Source organism: Carassius auratus, chromosome 12 (assembly GCF_003368295.1).
Source record: "Carassius auratus strain Wakin chromosome 12, ASM336829v1, whole genome shotgun sequence".
NCBI lineage: Eukaryota > Metazoa > Chordata > Actinopteri > Cypriniformes > Cyprinidae > Carassius > Carassius auratus.
In genome coordinates, this window is record NC_039254.1 from 3,320,363 (window position 1) to 3,340,616 (window position 20,254).

General features: G+C 40.3%; 2 protein-coding genes across 8 annotated transcripts in view; both read right to left on the reverse strand.

The window, feature by feature from the left end:
• The window catches only part of cacna1g (calcium channel, voltage-dependent, T type, alpha 1G subunit), a 211,777-nt gene that overhangs the window by 185,815 nt on the left and 5,708 nt on the right, over positions 1-20,254 (reverse strand). The window lies entirely within an intron of this gene.
• LOC113111503 (uncharacterized) lies at positions 2,271-9,307 on the reverse strand. The gene is made up of 4 exons (XM_026276280.1): positions 9,124-9,307; positions 8,460-8,909; positions 2,739-7,001; positions 2,271-2,606 (listed from the first exon to the last, which is right to left on the reverse strand). Exons 2-3 carry the CDS (start codon positions 8,675-8,677, stop codon positions 2,774-2,776), a joined length of 4,446 nt encoding a protein of 1,481 aa, XP_026132065.1. The 5' UTR covers positions 8,678-8,909; positions 9,124-9,307; the 3' UTR covers positions 2,271-2,606; positions 2,739-2,773.

Consider the following 20,254-nt stretch of genomic DNA (forward strand, 5'->3'; position numbering starts at 1 on the left):
ATGAATTGTGGAATGTTGTTAAAGAATCATGGAGTGGAATAACAGCTGAGAGGTGCCACAAGTTGGTTGACTCCATGCCACACAGATGTCAAGCAGTTTTAAAAAACTGTGGTCATACAACTAAATATTAGTTTAGTGATTCACAGGATTGCTAAATCCCAGGAAAAAAAAATGTTTGTACAAAATAGTTTTGAGTTTGTACAGTCAAAGGTAGACACTGCTATTTTTTTGAACACACCCCTTTCAACTAATTGCCCAATTGCACAGCCTTAAGAGCGTGCATATCATGAATGCTGGGTCTTGTTTGTTTTCTGACAATCTACTGAACCTACTGGTAACTTGTTTGCCACGTAGCAATAAAAAATATACTAAAAACCTGGATTATTCTGGTTAGTCACATTGTACTGCTATTATTTGGAACAATACTGTATATATATATATATATATATATATATATATATATATATATATATATATATATATATATATATATATATATATATATATATATATATATATATATATATATATATTAGGGGTGTAACGGTTCACAAAATTCACGGTTCGGTTCGATACGATTCACTGGTGTCATGGTTCGGTTCGGTACGGTTCGGTACGTTTTAGATACAGCAAAAAAAAATTGGCAGATAAATTTCCTTGATTTTTAAAAAATGTTTAATTTATTAAAACTAACAAAGTATGTTTTTTTTTTTTACACTGAACAATGATGGAGCTATTCTTTACCCATCTTCTATGGTGTTTTCTTAGCAGCATACTGTATAAAACAAAAACAAAAAAAATGAAAATGTTATATTGTTGTAGTAGTTATGAACAATTACAAAGATGTAACTTTTTATATGGAACTCTATAACTCTTTATATTGAGTGTGTTTTTACTCAATTGGCTTATGTTTTTTGGAACAAAGCAGGAATTACGGTCTGGCTGGAAAGGGCGCGTGAAGGAATATTGTAACGGGGCTCAATTACGCATGTTCTTAAAACCTGCGTTTTCACTACAGAGTAAGGCGCTCGCTCACTCAGTGCGTGCTGAAGGCTCGTTGCAAAATGGCTAAAGGGTCTTTCACACAGGACGCGGTACGCGTGGCGCTGGACCCTGGGCTCAGCGTTGCCCTTCAGATACAACGCGATTTGCGCTGCACTATGCCAAGAGCAAAGTAGGTGGAGTTTTCAAAACTGCCCGTGCATACGTTCTATTTATAACAGTTCTTCTATCTAATAACGTGCAGGCCTGTTAATTGTATCGTACTGCTCAGGAAATTCCGACACAGTACAGTACTAGTCCATTTTGATTTCCACGCTTGTTTGGATGCCCCGATCGATTGGTAAAGTGCACCCAAACACCAGACCTGTTGGTTATTGGAGGATCTTCTATTTCTGGTCTGTTAAACGCATTAGCCATTTTTGCAACGAGCCTTCAGCGCATACTGAGTGAGCGAGCGCCTGACTGAGTAGCCTAACATAAACATATAAGTTGGTGGGTTTTTTTCTTCTCCGGGGGTGTCAGGGGCGTTGCCTGTTACGTCGTTTGGGTTATTGTGCAACCTTGTTGAATGCATATCATTATATTTCACAATTTTTTATTTATTTTCCAAATATAATTAATTAGTCCAATGAACCGTTCGGTACATAATGCGTACCGCGTACCGAACCGAAAGCGTCGTACCGAACGGTTCAATATGAATATGCGTATCGTTACACCCCTAATATATATATATATATATATATATATATATATATATATATATATAATAAACAAATGTTAAAAAATTTAAATAAACAATATATTTTAAACCCCTTCCCTAAACTCCCTTCACACTATTAAAAGGAAAAATGTAAACACAGAAATAAAATTACAATTTTAAAAAGTAAATAAAAATGCAATTAACCAAAACATTTTAAATACATTTTAAAAACATTAAATAAAATATTATTTTAAAAATTCTATAAAAGCCCTCCCCCAAACTTCCTGCACCCCTCTAAAAAAACATTTGAATAAAATATATAGACATAAATTAAATATTTAAAATTAACTTAAATATTTAACATAAAACATTATGTCTTTCAAAACATTTAAATGTTTTAATAAATCTAAGTTTAAGACACCTCCCCCCATGCTTCTCCCCACAAAAAATAATGAATAAATAAACACCTTATGCCTAATGCAATGTCTAAAGATGATGCCAAGTGTCATGGACTACGCTCCATTCAGCTTAAACACTCCCAAGAAAACTCCAGGACACAGATGATTAATCTCCATAAAATTTACTGGGAATATTGTGAAACTGTAATACAATGCAAATGAGATGTATATTAATATTAGATCCAAATACAGAGAAAACGGAACGGATTATCTACACAGCGGTGATGTATATGATAAACAAAATCGAGCTAGTAAACAATCAGCAGTAATAACATAAAGCAAACTTAGCCTTCTCAATAGTCTCACAAAGATAAAAATAGACATTATCCTAATATTGCATGATAAGAAATACTCACAGACGTTGCTTTAGCAAAGGGAAAGGAAAAACGCGATCGCTGGAGAAACAGGTGACTGAGAGAGATTGCAGGCTGTTGCGATTGACTATCGCATAGCGATCAACTTCCTGATTCGTGACGTGCGCAGTAGCGCGTCACTACAGTTACAAAGATAAACATATTACACTACATTGTTAAAACCCAAAACAAAGCCTTTTATTATTATTTTCCTTTAAGTGGCATGACACTCCCCACCTGGGGTCTTTGAAGAGCCCACATCAATTGACAGAATCAGACTTTGGAGAAAGAAGCAAAACTACTTCTGTAACAGGCCGAGAAAAGGCCTTTCTGGCTCCATCTTTAACAATTTCCACTTGAACTTTCCGAACTAATCCATCCTCTTCTGGAAAGGTTTTCGTGATGAGACCGACCGGCCATTGATTTCTCTTAGCTTGATTGTCTTTCAAGAGAACCACATCTCCTTCTTGAAGGTTCGGCCTCTTTCCTTGCCACTTGTACCGAAGCTGTAATGTTTTGAGGTATTCATGTTTCCATTTGTTCCAAAACATGTCTGCTAGGCTCTGAACTTGTTTCCATTGTACTCTGATGAGATGCGCTTCTTGAAAGCTTCCTGATGGAGGAGGAGGCGCAGAGCCTAGCTTGAGAGTTAGGAGCATCGCTGGGGTGAGGATGAGAGGCGATTCCGGATCTGACGAGACTGGAATGAGTGGTCTGGCATTCATGATCGCTGTTACTTCGGCCATGAGGGTTGTCAGGACTTCATGTGAAAGATGAGACCTTTTCTGCTCAAGCAACATGCAATCCAGAATACGACGGGCAATGCCAATCATCCGTTCCCAAGCTCCACCCATGTGAGATGCGTGGGGTGGGTTGAATACCCAGGTGCAGTTCTGGGTGTTCAAGTACTCCTCTACTCGTTTGAAACCAGGATTCGACAGGTCCATTTCTAATTCACGCGATGCGCCGATGAAGTTAGTTCCGCAGTCGGAACGTATCTGCTTTGCGGGGCCCCTGATAGCAAAGAACCTCCTCAAGGCATTGATAAAACTGCTGGTACTCATGGCTTCAATCACCTCGATGTGAACTGCCCTTGAACACATACAAGAGAACATCACAGCCCATCGTTTAGAGTTGAAGACTCCTCCTCTTGTACGACGTGAAACGATCTCCCAGGGTCCAAAAACGTCGACACCTACATAAGTGAAAGGAGGTGCTACTTGTACCCGTTCTGCTGGCAGTGCTGCCATCTGCTGATGTTCCATTTTGCCCCTCAGTTTCCTACAAGTGACGCATTTGTGAAGTAAACTACTAATGCAGCGTTTAGCTCCCACTAGCCAAAATCCTGCTGTTCGAATGGCACCTTCGGTCAGATGTCTTCCCTGGTGTTTCACTGCATCGTGATAGTGAGACACAATCAGAGTAGCTAGATGATGCCGGCCAGGAATGATGATGGGATGAACCTCATCCATACTCAGATCCGATTGCTCAATTCGACCTCCTACTCTAAGAAGTTGATTTTGGTCTAAGATGGGGTGCAACTTCCAAAGGCTGCTATTTGGTGGAAGGTTGGATCCTGAGTTAATACACTTAAGCTCCTCTGAAAAGTACTCGTTCTGGACACTCTTCACAATACACACTTTGGCTTTCAACAATTCTTCCTCTGTAGGTCGACAGACATGCCACCCTTGACATTCATCCTGGATAGAGTGAGCGAAGGAACGAGCCACATGAATGAGGCGAGCTATGGCTGTAAGGAGAGTGCTGAACTTGGAGAAGCGTTCGAAGCGTTGTGGATGTATCACATCTTTAGTAACACGAGTGAAGCTTGCCACCACCTGGGGACGCACTTCAGAGTCAGCGTCAGGGTCGATAAGGTCGTAAGCTTCTTGAATCTCAGGTGAATGCAAAGACGCATTGTGAAGAAAGGCTGGACCTTTGAGCCAAGTTGTGCTGCTAAGCAAGTCTGAAGTCACAGTTCTTGATCCAATGTCGGCTGGGTTGAGGTGTGTTGGGATGTACTTCCAAAGGCCAGAACAAGGTGACTGACGGATTCTTTGGATCCTGTTGTGTACGTAGACATAGAATCTTCTCGACTGGTTCTGGATGTATCCCAATACAACCTTGCTATCTGTGTAGTAGACGATGTTGTCAAACATAGTGTCCATCTCTGAAACTATCATCTCAGCGATCTCGATGGCGAGCACAGCCGCACAAAGCTCAAGCCTTGGAATGGTTAGATCGGGCTGAGGCGCCAACTTTGCTTTCCCGAAGACAAAGCCAATCTCAGTCTGTTCCTGGTGGCTTGTCACCTTGATGTAGGCTACGGCTGCTATTGCCTTTACCGATGCATCTGCAAAGACATAAAGCTCTCTTCTTAGAGCACCTGCAGTGGAGAATGACGTATAAGGACGTGGTATCTGGAGTCCCTCCAGATCTTGGAGCGATCGTTTCCATCTAGTCCATTCAGTCTCCATGTCTTTGGGAAGAGGTGTGTCCCAATCCTCTGCTTGCTTAGTTAGCTCTCTGAGTATCAGTCTTCCATGGACCGTGATGGGTGAGAGGAATCCTAGAGGATCGTAGAGGCTGTTCACAGTCGAAAGCACTCCTCTACGAGTGAATGGCCTCTGGTCATCTTCGATTCGAAACATGAATGTATCTGTGCGCATGTTCCAGAGCAATCCAAGGCTACGTTGTATTGGCAAATCATCAACGAAAAGATCTAAGCTGTTGATGTCCTTGGTGCAATCTTCAAATGGAAATGCTTCGATAACTGCCATTCGGTTTGAAGCAATTTTGTTTAGCCTGAGGTTAGAAGTTGCAAGCATCTTCTGTGCTCGCCCTAGGACGCTGACGGCCTCTTCCTCTGTGCTGAAGGACTTCAGAGCATCGTCAACATAGAACTCGCGTTCGATAAATCTTCTTGCATCACTACCATAGTCTGCTTCTGCTTTCTTAGCTGCCCGTCGCAGACCATACACTGCAACGGCAGGCGAGGGACTATTCCCAAAAAGGTGCACCCGCATTCTGTAATCAATGATGTCGGAGGTAGGGTCATTGTCCCTGTACCACAGAAAGCGAAGAAAGTCACGATGGTCTTCCTTGACTACAAAGCAGTGGAACATCTGCTCGATGTCGGCAGTGATCGCCACCTGTTCCTTCCTGAACCTCATAAGGACACCTAACAGGCTATTATTAAGGTTGGGACCAGTTAGCAAGACATCGTTGAGCGACACTCCTTCACATGATGCACTACTGTCGAAGACCACACGAATCCTATCTGGTTTCCTTGGATGATACACACCAAACAGGGGTAAGTACCAACACTCTTGTCCAGGCTGTACTGGTGGAGCAACTTCAGCGTGTGCCTTCTTGAACATCTTCTCCATAAACTCTAGGAAATCGGCTTTCATCTGTGGTCGTTTGTCCAGTGAGCGCTGGAGCGAGACAAAACGGTCAAAAACCTGCTTCCTGTTGTTAGGCAGCCGCTGTCTCGGCAACCGAAAGGGTAAAGGTGCGACCCAACTTCCAGAACTGTCCTGAAAACACTCGGCTTCCATTATCTTCAGAAACTCTAGATCCTCCATGGATGCAGCGAGTCTATGATCATCGGGAGAACGAGCGAAGACAGTTTGCCCTAAGCAGTCTCCACTGAGCGTCATGGAACCACTGATGGAGATTGGTGCTGAATGATGCTGAGGTCTAAACGCTTGCTCAAATACCTCTTTTATTTTGATCTGGTTGTTGCATGGTTGAAGATAGCTCGTACGGCCGTTCTCGAAAATGGCTGTTTTGTAGCTTCTCACCTCTTGTGTTCTGTGAGCACCTCCAAGGCACACATCACCAATGATGACCCATCCTAGATCAAGCCTTTGCGCAAACGGTGCATCACCTGGGCCGCTAATCTGTTCTCGGACCTTGTGTACTTGTAAGATGTCTCTCCCCAGTAAGAGGAGAATTTTGGCATCCGGATCTAAAGGCGGAATCTTATCAGCGATACGCTTTAGGTGGGCTTGATGGTAGGCTGCTTCCGGCGTAGGAATCTCAGTGCGAACGTTAGGGATTTGGTTGCACTCCAGGAGTGTAGGTAAACGAATGCCAATTTTCTTGTCCACCGACTCCACAGTATAACCACTGGCTCTCCTTCCCGCCGTCTCTGAACACCCTGCACAGGTCTTGAGGGTGTATGAGTAGGAATTTCCAGAGATCTTAAAAATCTCAAAGAACTCCGACCGTGCTAGGGAGCGATTGCTCTGTTCGTCTAGTATGGCGTACATTCTCTTAGACTCATTCTTGCAGCCATTGGGGAACACATTAACAAGGCAGATCTTAGCACATGTCCTAGCGCTCAATCCTTCACCACATACTTGAGTGCACGTCGACTTAACCTCTCTGATTTCTGCTTTGTCCTCCTCCCCACCATCCTCTGAAGTGGAAGGGAATGCCTTAGATTTCCAGGTAGGTGAGTAGGGGTGAAGTGCTGTCACATGAGCCACACTCCCACACTCTGTACATTTTATTTCAGCGGTGCAGTCCTTTGCTATATGGTCTGTGGAGGAGCAACAGCGAAAGCAGATATGATGCTCTTTCAACAGATGTTTACGATCATTTATGCTCTTCTCGCGAAAGCCTCTGCACTTCCTCAGAGGATGAGGCTTCTTGTGCAGGGGGCAGTGTTTGTTGGGATCAATACGTTCTGTACTTTCTCCATATTCTGCCTTAGAAACCCCTGAGACCTGCGTCTTGTGAACGTATACTGGTGTCTTAGTAGGTTTCTCCCATTTACTCTTTCTCTCCACTGTGGCTTCCGTGAAGAAGTTAAAACTTGGGTCAGTTCGAGCCCTTGCCTCCATGGTGATGAAGTCTACAAACACGGAGAAAGGTGGAAAACTAACCAAATGTTCCTGTTTGTATTTTGCTCCAAGGTAAAGCCACTTTTCTTGCATGTTGTATGGTAGTTTCTCGATAATAGGCCTAATACCTCTGGAGGTATCCAAATACGATAAGCCTGCAAGATAGTTATCTTCTTTGGCTGCTTGAAGCTCCGATAACAGGTCGGCTAGATCCCTGAGTCCTCGTGGATCCTTCATCGTAACCTTCGGGAAGTTTTCTAGCTTGTTGAACAAAGCCTGCTCGACGGCCTCTGGTGATCCATATACTTTGTCAAGGCGTTCCCATGCCATGCGCAATCCAATGACTGGATCCTTAATGTTGACAGTTTTAATTCTTCTTACTTGCTCTGTTGACTCTTTTCCTAGATACCTGGTGAGGAGGTCAAGTTCTCCTGCAGCCGACAGGTCTAGATCGGTTATAGCATTCAGGAACGATGTTTTCCAGGCCCAATAGTTAATTGGCTGATCGTCATATGCGGATAAACCTGAAGTCACCAGGCTGCTACGAGCTAGGTATTTGATGAGATCTCCAGTGGAAGTAGAATGATCATAGCTAGCTTCATAAGGTGTCTTGTGAACATGTGCGCGCGCAGGAGGGGAGGGATCCGATTTGACGTTCTGTTGCAAGCGACTTTCATCACGCTGAAGAACTGAGAAAGTGTTAAACGCTGGATTGTAGCTTTGTTGTAGCGGCACTCCACTGGTCTGAGGAGCTTGATAAACTTGATGTGGCATAGTGTCTGCAGAAGCAGCAGCTTGATTTTGACTCGTGCTGAGTGGGTGAGGCGTTGAGATGATTGCATCATTAGTTTGAGAATGTGGAGGATGCAGCGTTGGTGAAATATAGTCACTACCTCTTCTTACCGATAAACCTTTGCTGCATAGGCTGGCTTGTGCTGACACATAAGCGGCGACTCGCTGGTATTTGACCGATTGAGGAACCTGGCTGCTAGCCTTACTGCATACTTCAAAACCCATATCTTGTAATCCGGCAACAAGAGCATTTGCCTCTGCTATAGCAGCATCCTTTTCTTTCTCCTCATTTAATGCATCAAGATTGGCTTGAACACGAGCTTGCTCTACTTTAAGTTCGATTTCTTTCTGCGTGTGTGCTGCTCTAGCTTGCGCTGCTTCAGCCTTTGCCTTTGCCATGGCGACAGCCATACTAATCTTCGAGCTGGACGATGTACCAGATGCACGACTGCTTCTTGAACGCACAGTCTCTGACTGGATATCTTCATTGCCTTTTTTACTGTTGCTTCGTTGTGACATCGTGACTCACTCCGGTGTCAATAACATGAGAAGCACACTGTAATGCTGTAGCGTTGGCCACTTCTCTTGGCATTGAATTGCTCCGTGAAAAAGCGATCCTTGTGTCCCTCATTAGCTGTGTCGCCGTCTTTTCACTGTCATGGACTACGCTCCATTCAGCTTAAACACTCCCAAGAAAACTCCAGGACACAGATGATTAATCTCCATAAAATTTACTGGGAATATTGTGAAACTGTAATACAATGCAAATGAGATGTATATTAATATTAGATCCAAATACAGAGAAAACGGAACGGATTATCTACACAGCGGTGATGTATATGATAAACAAAATCGAGCTAGTAAACAATCAGCAGTAATAACATAAAGCAAACTTAGCCTTCTCAATAGTCTCACAAAGATAAAAATAGACATTATCCTAATATTGCATGATAAGAAATACTCACAGACGTTGCTTTAGCAAAGGGAAAGGAAAAACGCGATCGCAGGAGAAACAGGTGACTGAGAGAGATTGCAGGCTGTTGCGATTGACTATCGCATAGCGATCAACTTCCTGATTCGTGACGTGCGCAGTAGCGCGTCACTACAGTTACAAAGATAAACATATTACACTACATTGTTAAAACCCAAAACAAAGCCTTTTATTATTATTTTCCTTTAAGTGGCATGACACCAAGTGCACAATCTACTGCCCTGCTCACTGTGTCCAGATCTAATAAAGGGAACTAGCTGCTAGCTAAATAATTCACATGCGTGCTTTGTACAACCACTTGTTCTTCACTTTACTTGTTTTCTGTGCTATTTGTCAAATATCATGTACAAAACAAATACCATAGTGAAGATAGGTGATATGATTATTGTTTACCATGATGTTGCCCATGACTATTAAGAGCAGGCCTCCTATGAGCCATCATGATTCATCACGATTCTGGAAAGCCCACGGCACCTCCTAAGCACTAAACACAAATGAGAGTAGCAATTAAATGGTAGTAATGAACACTAAAGAGAAAATGATTTATTTAGCGAGTCATCTTAAGCTCTAGACACTTGAAAAACTGCTCAGCCATCCGTTTGTCTTTGTGGGATTTATTTGGATGGAGAGGGAGTGTGTCACATGGTGTCAATCTGAATTGCAGATTTGATCTCTTATGTGCATGGCATGCTGGAACTTTCTTGTACTGAGAGACATTCATTTGATAACTGATCATGAAAGTAATTGATAACTAATTCCATGATAGATTAGTTGGGTCGATTAATTGACTATTGAGTGCACTTGATAATGTCCCATATGTGTTTTACATCAGTGAAAGTGACATGACATACAGCCAAGTATGGTGACCCATACTCAGAATTTGTGCTCTGCATTTAACCCATCCAAAGTGCACACACACAGCAGTGAACACACACACACCGTGAACACACACCCAGAGCAGTTGGCAGCCATTTTTGCTGCGGGTGCCCGGGGAGAAGTTGGGGGTTCAGTGCCTTGCTCAAGGGCACCTCAGCCATGGTATTGCCCACCCGAGACTCGAACCCACAACCCTAGGGTTAGGAGTCAAACTCTCTAACCACTAGGCCATGACTTCCCCATCAGGGCATATGCCCTAAATAGTGCACTATATAAAACAATAGGAGGCGATTTCAGAGTACCTTGTTATTTACAGTAGCATCAATATACATTTTAAAATGTATTTAAAAAAAAAAAGGAACATCCTTACTTCCTTTTCTATCGGTCTTTGGTTAGAAAGCCAACAGCTTAGCCTATTAGCTTAGCATAGTGCAAACTAGCTAAAAAAGACAATTTTTTTCGTAGCTATAGAACAAAACATCATGATAACACAATACATTTTTCATCAGGCATTGCAAACAGCTAACTAATCCACCACCCTAATTCAGAATAGCATATCTCAGCTATTTTAGTATTAGTTATAAAATATTTTTAGTATGTATTCATATTTCAAATATTTTTATATTTTCGGTTTTCATTTTATTTATTTTTTATTTGTTTGTTTTTGGAATTTTAACCATGTTTAGTCATTGTAAATTTTATTTTATTATTATTGTATATTATTGTTATTTATTTATTTATTTTATTTCAGTTGCCAATTTCAATATTTTTATTGTAATATATTTATTTTTCTTTATTTACTTTATTTCAGTTTGTTGCCAATTTCAATTTCTATTTTTTGTACATAACATAACAAAACACGGCACAGCCTAACATTTATTTCAGCATTTCAATTAACGTTTGTTGTAAAGGTTAAACCACTACATACTACTCTAATTCTGCCAAATCTTTAAAGAAATAGTAAGACTAGCATGCAAGTAAGCAATTTTCATTATTCTGTTGTTGGAGAAAACAGTTAGTCAGAATATACAGTTACTTTTCAATGCCTGTCAAAAGGGAACCATGGAGACATTACTTTTTCTAGCATCACAGTGTAAATATGGCATGTACAGACAAATTATCTGATTATCAAATTAGTTGCAGCCCAAAATGGGGTGTCTACTGCCAAATTATGGTAACATCGTTCAGACCGCCACAATGACTCGGCTCTCTTCCAGGTCAGCATATCCACCAGCGAGGACAGCTCCGAGGTGGGAGCCCCCCTGGGGTGTTCCCCGGACACAGACCGCCCGAGCGACCGATGATTACACTCCACAGGAAAAGATAAATGATGTGGTGTGAGCGAGTCTGAGGCCAAGGCATTCATTTGCTTCCCATGAGACAGTGTGTGTACAACACTCCAAGACTGTGGCCTTTTTCATCTCCTATGACAGGCTGTTTGCTTGTTTTAAAGTATCATAGAACGCTCCCCATACATGCATGATTTAGCACTCAAAATATCGAAGATGTCACTGTACATCTCAGTAGCTGTAACCTCTGAAGGCCTTGATGTTATGGATGATTCACAAGGACAAGGATGTAAGAGGACACATATCAAGTTAATATCATTAATAGGAGAGGTCGAGTTTGATGGCGGTTGTAAAATACGATACCCTCTAAAGGCTCTTCTATACCTCACGCAACCCCTCAACAACAAGACTGACGCAAATCAAGAGGAACTCATTTACTGTAACACACAACCTTAGCCTGTGTTTCAACACACTGCCCACTTGTCACTGTAGCATTGCCCTGTTCCACGCCGTCCTCTTCATTATTCACGCTCACGTCCTCTGGACATTCACAAACTCCCCAGTCAGTCCTCGAGAGCCTCTTATACTCCTTGACCTTCAAACCAATCAGCTTTATGTTGGTCGAAGCCACAAATCCATGGGACCAACTTGAACCTGTTGCTAAATCTGCACGGGGAAATCTTTCACCATCGTGTGAAATTCCCAAATGCATGGATTTCATTTTTAAATGACTGGAGTTTACCTCCAAAAATTCACAGAATAACAGTAAATATGACCAAATTGTCACACATTATTAATCGTCTAGTAGCTGGTGCACCAGGAAGGCTATTACTAAATGATTCAATATAATCACAGACCAGTCAGATATTATTGTTATGACTAGTCAGTTCTCATTGAGTATGTTCACCAAGGTAAATGTAGAACTGTGCAATGGCGTTCAGTAAAACTAATAAAAATCATTTTTGATAACTGAAAGCTTAAATAAAATTAAATATTAAATGAAAACTTAAAAATTCAACTAACATTAGAAATGTCGCCTGAAATAAGTTGTGCTAAATGTTGTACACAAAAATAAATACAGATTAATGAAATCTAAAAGGAAATATCTTAAAAAAAGGAATAAATCATAAAATAAATATATATAAAAAAAACACTACAATAGTATAAGAATAATACAAACATAACCTAGGTAATGTAACTATAATATATAAACAATGAAATACTCTGAAATGCCAGTGCATTTAATAAAATAAAATAAAACACATTTAGGCAATTTCAGCATTACAATTAAATTTTTATTAAAAGGTTAAACACATCCTACTCTTTCTAATTCTGCCATATTGTTATAAAAAATATAATATAATACAAAATGATATAAATACAGTATAATATAATCATAAATCATAAAATAGTATGTTCTGTTGATAATTTATAAAAAAGAAAAAAAAAAGCTGAGAAAAAAATAATCTATCTGAAATTAAGAAACATTTACAAAAAACAGTTCCAAAAACATTGATGTCTCCATATTTTAAATATGGAGAATTTGCTTTGATTCCTTTTTTTCCCCTACTTTCGGGTTCTGTATTCGCTATCTAATTTAAAAATAAAGGGAGAGCTTTAGGACCCAGAGGACACTAGCGTATTGCTTGCATTTAAATTAAAAGCAGATTTCGCTTTTTCTTTTTTCTTTCTTTTTGTCTTCTGAGAGTGGGAGGGAGCAACTGGGAGATGTGGAGGGGGTCTGGAACTGTTTTTGTAGCCAGCCACATCTTGTAGGAAATCCTGAACAAAAAATGTTAACAAGAGACACGAAAACCACGAGGGCTGTGTCTCCCCCAAACACCCCCTGAAAGAGTGTGACAGCAACACGTACACACAAGACAGCTCTATCAGGAAAAACACACACAGGCGATATCTATCCACTGTATCTCCTGCCTAATGTAAAGAACCGAACATAAAAACATGCTCCCCAAGGTCCAAAACAACTCCAACTAACAAAATTACAACCCCACAATGAATTTCCAATAAAACCCGGGGGGGCTCGAGGGGAGGAAAGGGGAGCAGAAAAATGAAACCGTATAAAAAGTCAAACGTTTTGTGGGGGAAGCCTGACTGCGATGTCTAATCTAGGCCAGATTACAGACGGACAAGTTCACTTTCTGCGTGCAAGGCCTTAAGGGAAGATTATTGCTTAAGAAATTCTCAAACAAATCAAAACCAAAAAATTCTGAACCCAATTAACTATAACATGAATATTCCACACTAATGCAAATAAGCTGTTTTAAAAGGCTAACAAAAAATGATGAACAGCGAGCGGCCTGGTTCTTTGTGACAGCTGCACGGAGACAACAGGCCACCCCTGTTTGTGGCCGTTTTGTCTTGTCATAATCGCCAAATCTCCAGGACTAACATCCTCCGGCTCGCAGCAGTAAAAGGTTAAAGTTTCCCTTTTTATAACTCTCGCACTGCCGCTCGCATTACCGCACAGGCCTGTTCAGGTGATAGCATGACATTCAAACGTAACATAGTAGCTCCCGTATTCATTCGGCTTATTTGTTGCTGGTGTGGACGCCGTCACCCACGGCTATTAGGCTGTAATGGTTTGGAAGCTGTAAATGTCACTGTGGCTTTTCATCAACTACAGGAAATGGCAGCAGCGGGGCTGCGAGACACCAAGACTTCCCCCAGATAAGTTGTCTTATTGTTAGCGACGGCAAGGGCAAGATGGATCCCAATAAAAGGCAATGAAGCTTCACACTGTAATTACTGTACAACGCTGGAATTCTGGGAAGGTTTCCCCAGGCTTCCACCCCCTTCACTCACTTTTCAGGTGTTGGCAGCATTATGGAGAAAGAATATTGAGGTGTGCCGCCTGGAATCCATTTTTAATTAGATGTGCTGCAGGGGATTGCTTGGACAATAATTATTAGAGCACAACGGGATTCCTTTTAACCAAGTCACAACAGTTTCACTGGACTGGATGGTAGCAAAGCGGTTTTGCCTTCTTTAGTTCTTTTCTTCTTAGATCAAATGTGCATTAAAACATATAAGCACATGTTTTTAATCTCTCACAAGGAAGAAATCCAAAACACGGCTGTAACTACATACCGTGCCAGCCTTATATAATAACACTTTCTGCTTTAAAGAGGTATTTATAACCTAAGAGGTTTTATCTCCAGTAAGAAATCTCTTTTTTCTTTGCCCAGACACTGGGTTGAGCATCGTGTCTGGAACTGTGATGACAGCGGGCAGGTTGAAGGGCCTCTAAGTGTGGCGATGAGGGGAGGACGCTGCTGATAAAGGTGCGGGTCAGTCCTGGGGTCCGTCACTGCCACCTGCGACACACCCCTCCAGCCAAGCATGACCAAAAAAGGGGATTCTCACTGCCAGTCGGACATCCCAGCATGGAACAACAAAAGGAATCACGCCTCACCTCCTGACAAGACACATAGCACAAATACCTTCACACATATAAACATGGGGTGGTATCTGCCATTTTATCAACTTTAAATGAAACATCCAATCAGAAACAAAAGTCAGAATCATTTGCTTTGTAAGAATAATTTGATTAGCATTCATATATCTTCATATCTTTTCTTAATTTCATGTTACGGCCAATATTACAATTCTATACTATTCAAATAGATTTTATAAACATACACACACACTCAAATCTGAGAGGTCTTTCAAAGCATGAGATATTCACCCAATATTGCGACACGAATCACTAGCAGGGTTTCTATCACCCTGCTTTTATGTGCATTTCGAAGTATTGCATCAGAATCGAGTGAAGGAAATGCTGAATTTCTAATAAAATGCCTTAATTCGCAAAAAAGTTTTTACGCTCGCATTAGGTGGTTTTTGACTTCCGCGAAAAAGTGTTAACACGAATATTGGGAGATGGAAATGCATTTTGCAAATGAATTCCTCCAAGCGCATCAAAAAAGTAATGTGACTGCGCTATGGGGCAGTAAATCTTACCAGTGGACCGATCTCGTTCCACAGCATCTAAAATGTTGTTACTATATGGTCATTCAGAAATACCCGAGCAAAGTCTGTCATCAAAGTATTTCTATATAATTGCCTCCCAGAACTGTTAAACAACTTCGTTCCCAAACAGCAGCATCCACCTCCAAAAGTAATAACTGCATTCATTGAGTTTCGTCCGCTCATTCTGAGGTGCAAGTAATTTATTATTAAAAAAACTGTTGTATTAATTAGCTTCTCCTACTTTTAGGATGTAAAAGTACATCTTGATGTAAACATTTTACACTTGTTCACAAATGTTTTGTGCGATATTCCAATTTTGCGCAACTTTGGATGGAAACCAGGCTACTGAAGCATTTCAAATTTAAAGGGGTGTCGTGGTACTCTCGTGAATTGTTGCCGACTGACACGGAAGAGAAGAAATTGTTGACTAAAGTTGTTATTTATTAAGTATTACATATTTTTGTAGCTTCATAAAATTGAAAAGGTTGAACCACTGATATCACGTGGATTGTTTTATCAATGTCCTTACCACCTTTCTGGGCCTTGAATGTGTCAGTTGAGTTGCTGTGCATGGTCAGAAAGCTATCAGAGTCATTCAAAATAATCTTAATTTATTTTCCGAAGATGAACGAAGGTCTTACAGGTTTGGAACATGAAGGTGAGAAATTAATGACCAAATTTTTTTTCTTAGGTCATCTTTCCCTTTAATTTACGGGTGGTGTTGGCGCAGTGGATAAAACACATGCCTTTGGTGTGAAAGACCCGGGTTCGAATCCACTGTGAGACACCAATGTGTCCCTGAGCAAGACACTTAACCCCTAGTTGCTCCAGAGGTGTGAGAACTCTGACATATATAGCAATTGTAAATCGCTTTGGATAAAAGTGTCAGCTAAATTAATAAATGTTATGTAAATGTAATTTACAGATTTAACATATCACATAAAAAAGACCATTACTACATGTTACTTATTGCATAAACATTTTATTTTATTATTTAGCTTTTTTTATTTCAGAAAAAATATAATGCTATATAAAATTGCTTATACAATAATACCAGATTTTGGACATACCACCCACCTCTTCCAAGCGCACATGTAAAGACTAACCCACACCATCAAACATGTCTCTCTCACTGAGTTGAAGGAACAAGTCCGCCCTCTGGATCAAGAATATTTAAGCCCATTTTGGATATTGTAGGTGTAAAACTGCTCAACCAATGTTCCTCAAAGCAACAAAGATCACCATTTCTGTGTTTTTCATGACTAATGAAGCAACAAAATAAATATAATGTGCTAAGTTTTAGCGTGCAGAGGAAGGGGGATGTGTGAGAGTGAAATGGAAAGGCTAGATCTTACTGGTAATAACACTAAAAGAAAGTAAACACAAGTGGTAGAGGTAATGAGCTTCAGAGGCCGTATGGGAATTTGGTTAGGTGGGCCAACATACATCTCACCCCTACTTTCCACAGTTTCCGCCTCTCTCTCTCTCTCTCTCTCTCTCTCTCTTTCTCCCTCCCCCACTTCTCCTGCCTCATGCCATTCCCCTCAACTTCTCCAGTCTCCTCCAATTCTCTAATGAGAAAAAGCTGGTAGGAAAATCCTGGACTGATTCCTATATAAACTTACAGACATCTCACGGAACAGCCCAGGGAGAAAGAGAGAGGTAGAGAGAGTGTTGAGAGGTTGAAGACTGGCAGGGGGCGGCCGAGCAAGAACAGTGACAAAAAGGTAATATAGAAGATAAATATATAGACTCATTCAAAGAAGAACACAAAAGACATAAAGCTTTCCAAGAGCCTGACATTTTGATAAGACTGAGTGTTTGTCAAACAACAAATTCCGCTGGATTCATTCCTTCTCCTTTCTTTGTTTCTAGTGTGAATTCAGATCAGATATGTGGACAATTATGAGTAAATATTCCGAATGAAGCAGTCCGATATACTGATTGAGGATTTCCACTTAGAAACCCACCAGGATAAAATAGTACAACCTCATATATTTTTGGACATAATTCTACACACTACTTTACCATCTTTTATGATTACAAAATTTGAGGTTTTTATAGACATTCAAACCAAGTCATTATTAAGCCCAGCAGATTAACATACAGATGATTTTCTATGTGAAAATATCTAGCACACACATGTATTGAATGAACAATCAGAATTTAGCTTAGTGGTGGACCGATTTACCGCCAAGGCAAATATGTGACCCTGGAGCACAAAACTTCTTAAGTCACACAGGTATATTTGTAGCAATAGCCAATAAAACATTATATGGGTCAAATGATAAATTTTTCTTTCATGCCAAAAATCATTAGGATATTAAGTAAAAATCATGTTCCATGAAGATATTTTGTACATTACCTACCGTAAATATTTATCAGTAATATGTATAGCTAAGGACTTAATTTGGACAACTTTAAAGACTCTTTTCTCAATATTTACGACTATAAGTCGCACCTGAGTATAAGTCGCATCAGTCCAAAGAACCAAGAACCAAGAGAAAACATTACCATTTACAGCCACAAGAGGGTGCTCTACACTGCTCAGTGTAGACTACACGAGCACTGAGCAGCATCTCTGGCTGCATAGAGCGCTCTCTGGTGGCTGTAGACGGTAATGTTTTCTCTTGGTTAATTTCTCCTGGTTCATGTCAACTTATAGCCCGGAAAATACGGTAGATTATTTTATCAGAATGTCAGCATCTGAGCACACCGAATGCTCAATATCGGTCGATCACTAATTTAGCTTGCATAAATTTACATAAAAATCCAAATGTTAGCACAGCAATGCAAACAAATCCAAATGCACTGACTGTTCGGTGAAGGACAACCGAAAACAATCTAATCATCCTATAATACCACATACAGTAAAACAATACAAGAAAAATTTGTATGGTTTTTATTTTAAAAGTTTCATACAAAGACGTTTATGAGATCAAATATCCGACTACATGTCTATTTGGAAAGCTAATATTTAAATGTATTTTCCAAACAGCACCTATATGGGCAAACAAAAGTGTTCTGTATTGAGGCATTAGATAGAGCACAGCACACAGCACCACTGGCTCTCAGCTGATAGTAAGACATGTAATAGAGGACTAATTTAAAGGACAGACTAGTCTGGCTGTAATTATAACTTCCCTTCTTGTTCAAATTGAGGGCTTATAGATGTCTGGCTTTGACGGGACCCTGTAATGAGCCACTGTATATTAATTCACAGACTTGGCATATGTGGGATCCAGCCTGAAATGTGTTATGGGGTGGGGGGGCTTAAAAAAAGGAAAAAATTGAATTATGAAATATTGAACACCTAGTAATGACCATTTTCTGCATGGCAAAATTGACTTCATCCCTCCGGCTTAAGCAGCTTTTTATGTTTATGCTCAATTTCTGGTTGTCAAATGAAGGAATTGTGGCCTAAATTGTGATTAATTGACAATAGTTAGTGCAATGATTGCCTCCAGAGTCAAAATCTGTCTTCATAAATCAACAGTATGAGCATTTGGCAACAAAACCACCAATTATAGCAAGAGTAACAATGCATAAGGAACAGAATGCTGCCAAGCCAAGCACATTGGCAAAATTATAAAAGTACATAACAGACAGTAGCAGGACGTGCCAGTAACACAAACCATTTAGAAAAAAAAACAGTGAGAGAGTTACTCTCAGGATGGGATCATTTCCTAATGAACAGGATTTTTGCAAGCTCTCTTTATACATCCTAAAACATACATAGCTGATATTAATCACATACTTGGCTCACCAGCAATGTAGATTTGTGACAATACACAGGAGTTCTTTGGTAACTAATGAGCAGCTACAGCAGGTGAAATGGATGCACGTGGCATGTTTTTCACCTCGTGTTTCCAGGTCTGGGAGTTCTGGCTGTGCTCAGAGGTTGAGAATAGTGTCGCGTGTGACGCTGCGGAGAGGAATATTACCATAGAGCTGATGACATCACTGATTTTCAAGATCAACAAAAGCTCATATTTCAAAGGTTTGATTTAAAAAAGCAATATTAAAATCTCATATACGCTGGTCAGGATAGTTTTCACCCCCATTTTCTGCCTGCATTTTCTGCTGATTAAATTAGAGCAAAAAAGAAAGAAAGAATTCATTTGACAGTCAATAAAAATGTAACTGGCAATATCAATATATTGATTGCAGCCCCTTGAATCTTATCAAATTGTAATCATATCGCGATATGTTTTAAGGTATCTGCAAATATTGTATCATTGCTAAGTCAGAATGTGTTGTGATGAAAAATCTGATTTACACCCCTAGATATTAACTGTAACATTGTTTTAGAATTAAGCACACTAAATAGACATGTTACATTGACAGACCTAATAATTGCCATTTGATTTCATTAAAAGTAAGAACAGATTAGAATCTGTCTAGTGCTTGTTATCTGACCGACAGCTACAAAACTGAAATCTCCATGTCCTGAGAAGATGTCTACCGTCTGCTCAAGCTGAAGGCTGTTAGATGAATGCTCATCTAACAGCCTCAATGGTGCAGCACTGGAGTTTAATGGGTTTGATTTTTCAGTTATCAGATTAAATCCACAGGAAAACACATGAGACATGAGGTGCTCAAATGCTGAATGTGTACCTACTCACAGTGTGTTTTACCATGGCCTTTACTGAAGAAACCACTGGTTTTGTCTCAGTCCCTTGAGAATTCCAAAATCCAGCATATGCGTTATCAGACACTTATCTACTGACCTTGTTTTTTAGGGTCTGGGGATGGTCTTGAGACTTAAATAGCTACAGTATGGTGGGTGTGTTTGCGGCGTTATCACAGATCGTGGAGCATGTTGGAGATGGCTGATATTGTTTTGGCCATGTGCAGAGAAAGTTCTGTGATGTTTAAGTCCATTGTGAGGATGCGGAGTGGGATCTTGTGAGCTCTGTTATATTCGATGCCTGGAGGACACATAACGAA

Coding starts and splice junctions, on each gene's coding strand:
- LOC113111503 (XM_026276280.1), bottom strand. CDS start 8,677: ATGTCACAACGAAGCAACAGTAAAAAAGGCAATGAAGATATCCAGTCA. Junction 7,002..8,459: donor GCTCGTGTTCAAGCCAATCT/TGATGCATTAAA, acceptor GAGTGTGGCTCA/TGTGACAGCACTTCACCCCT.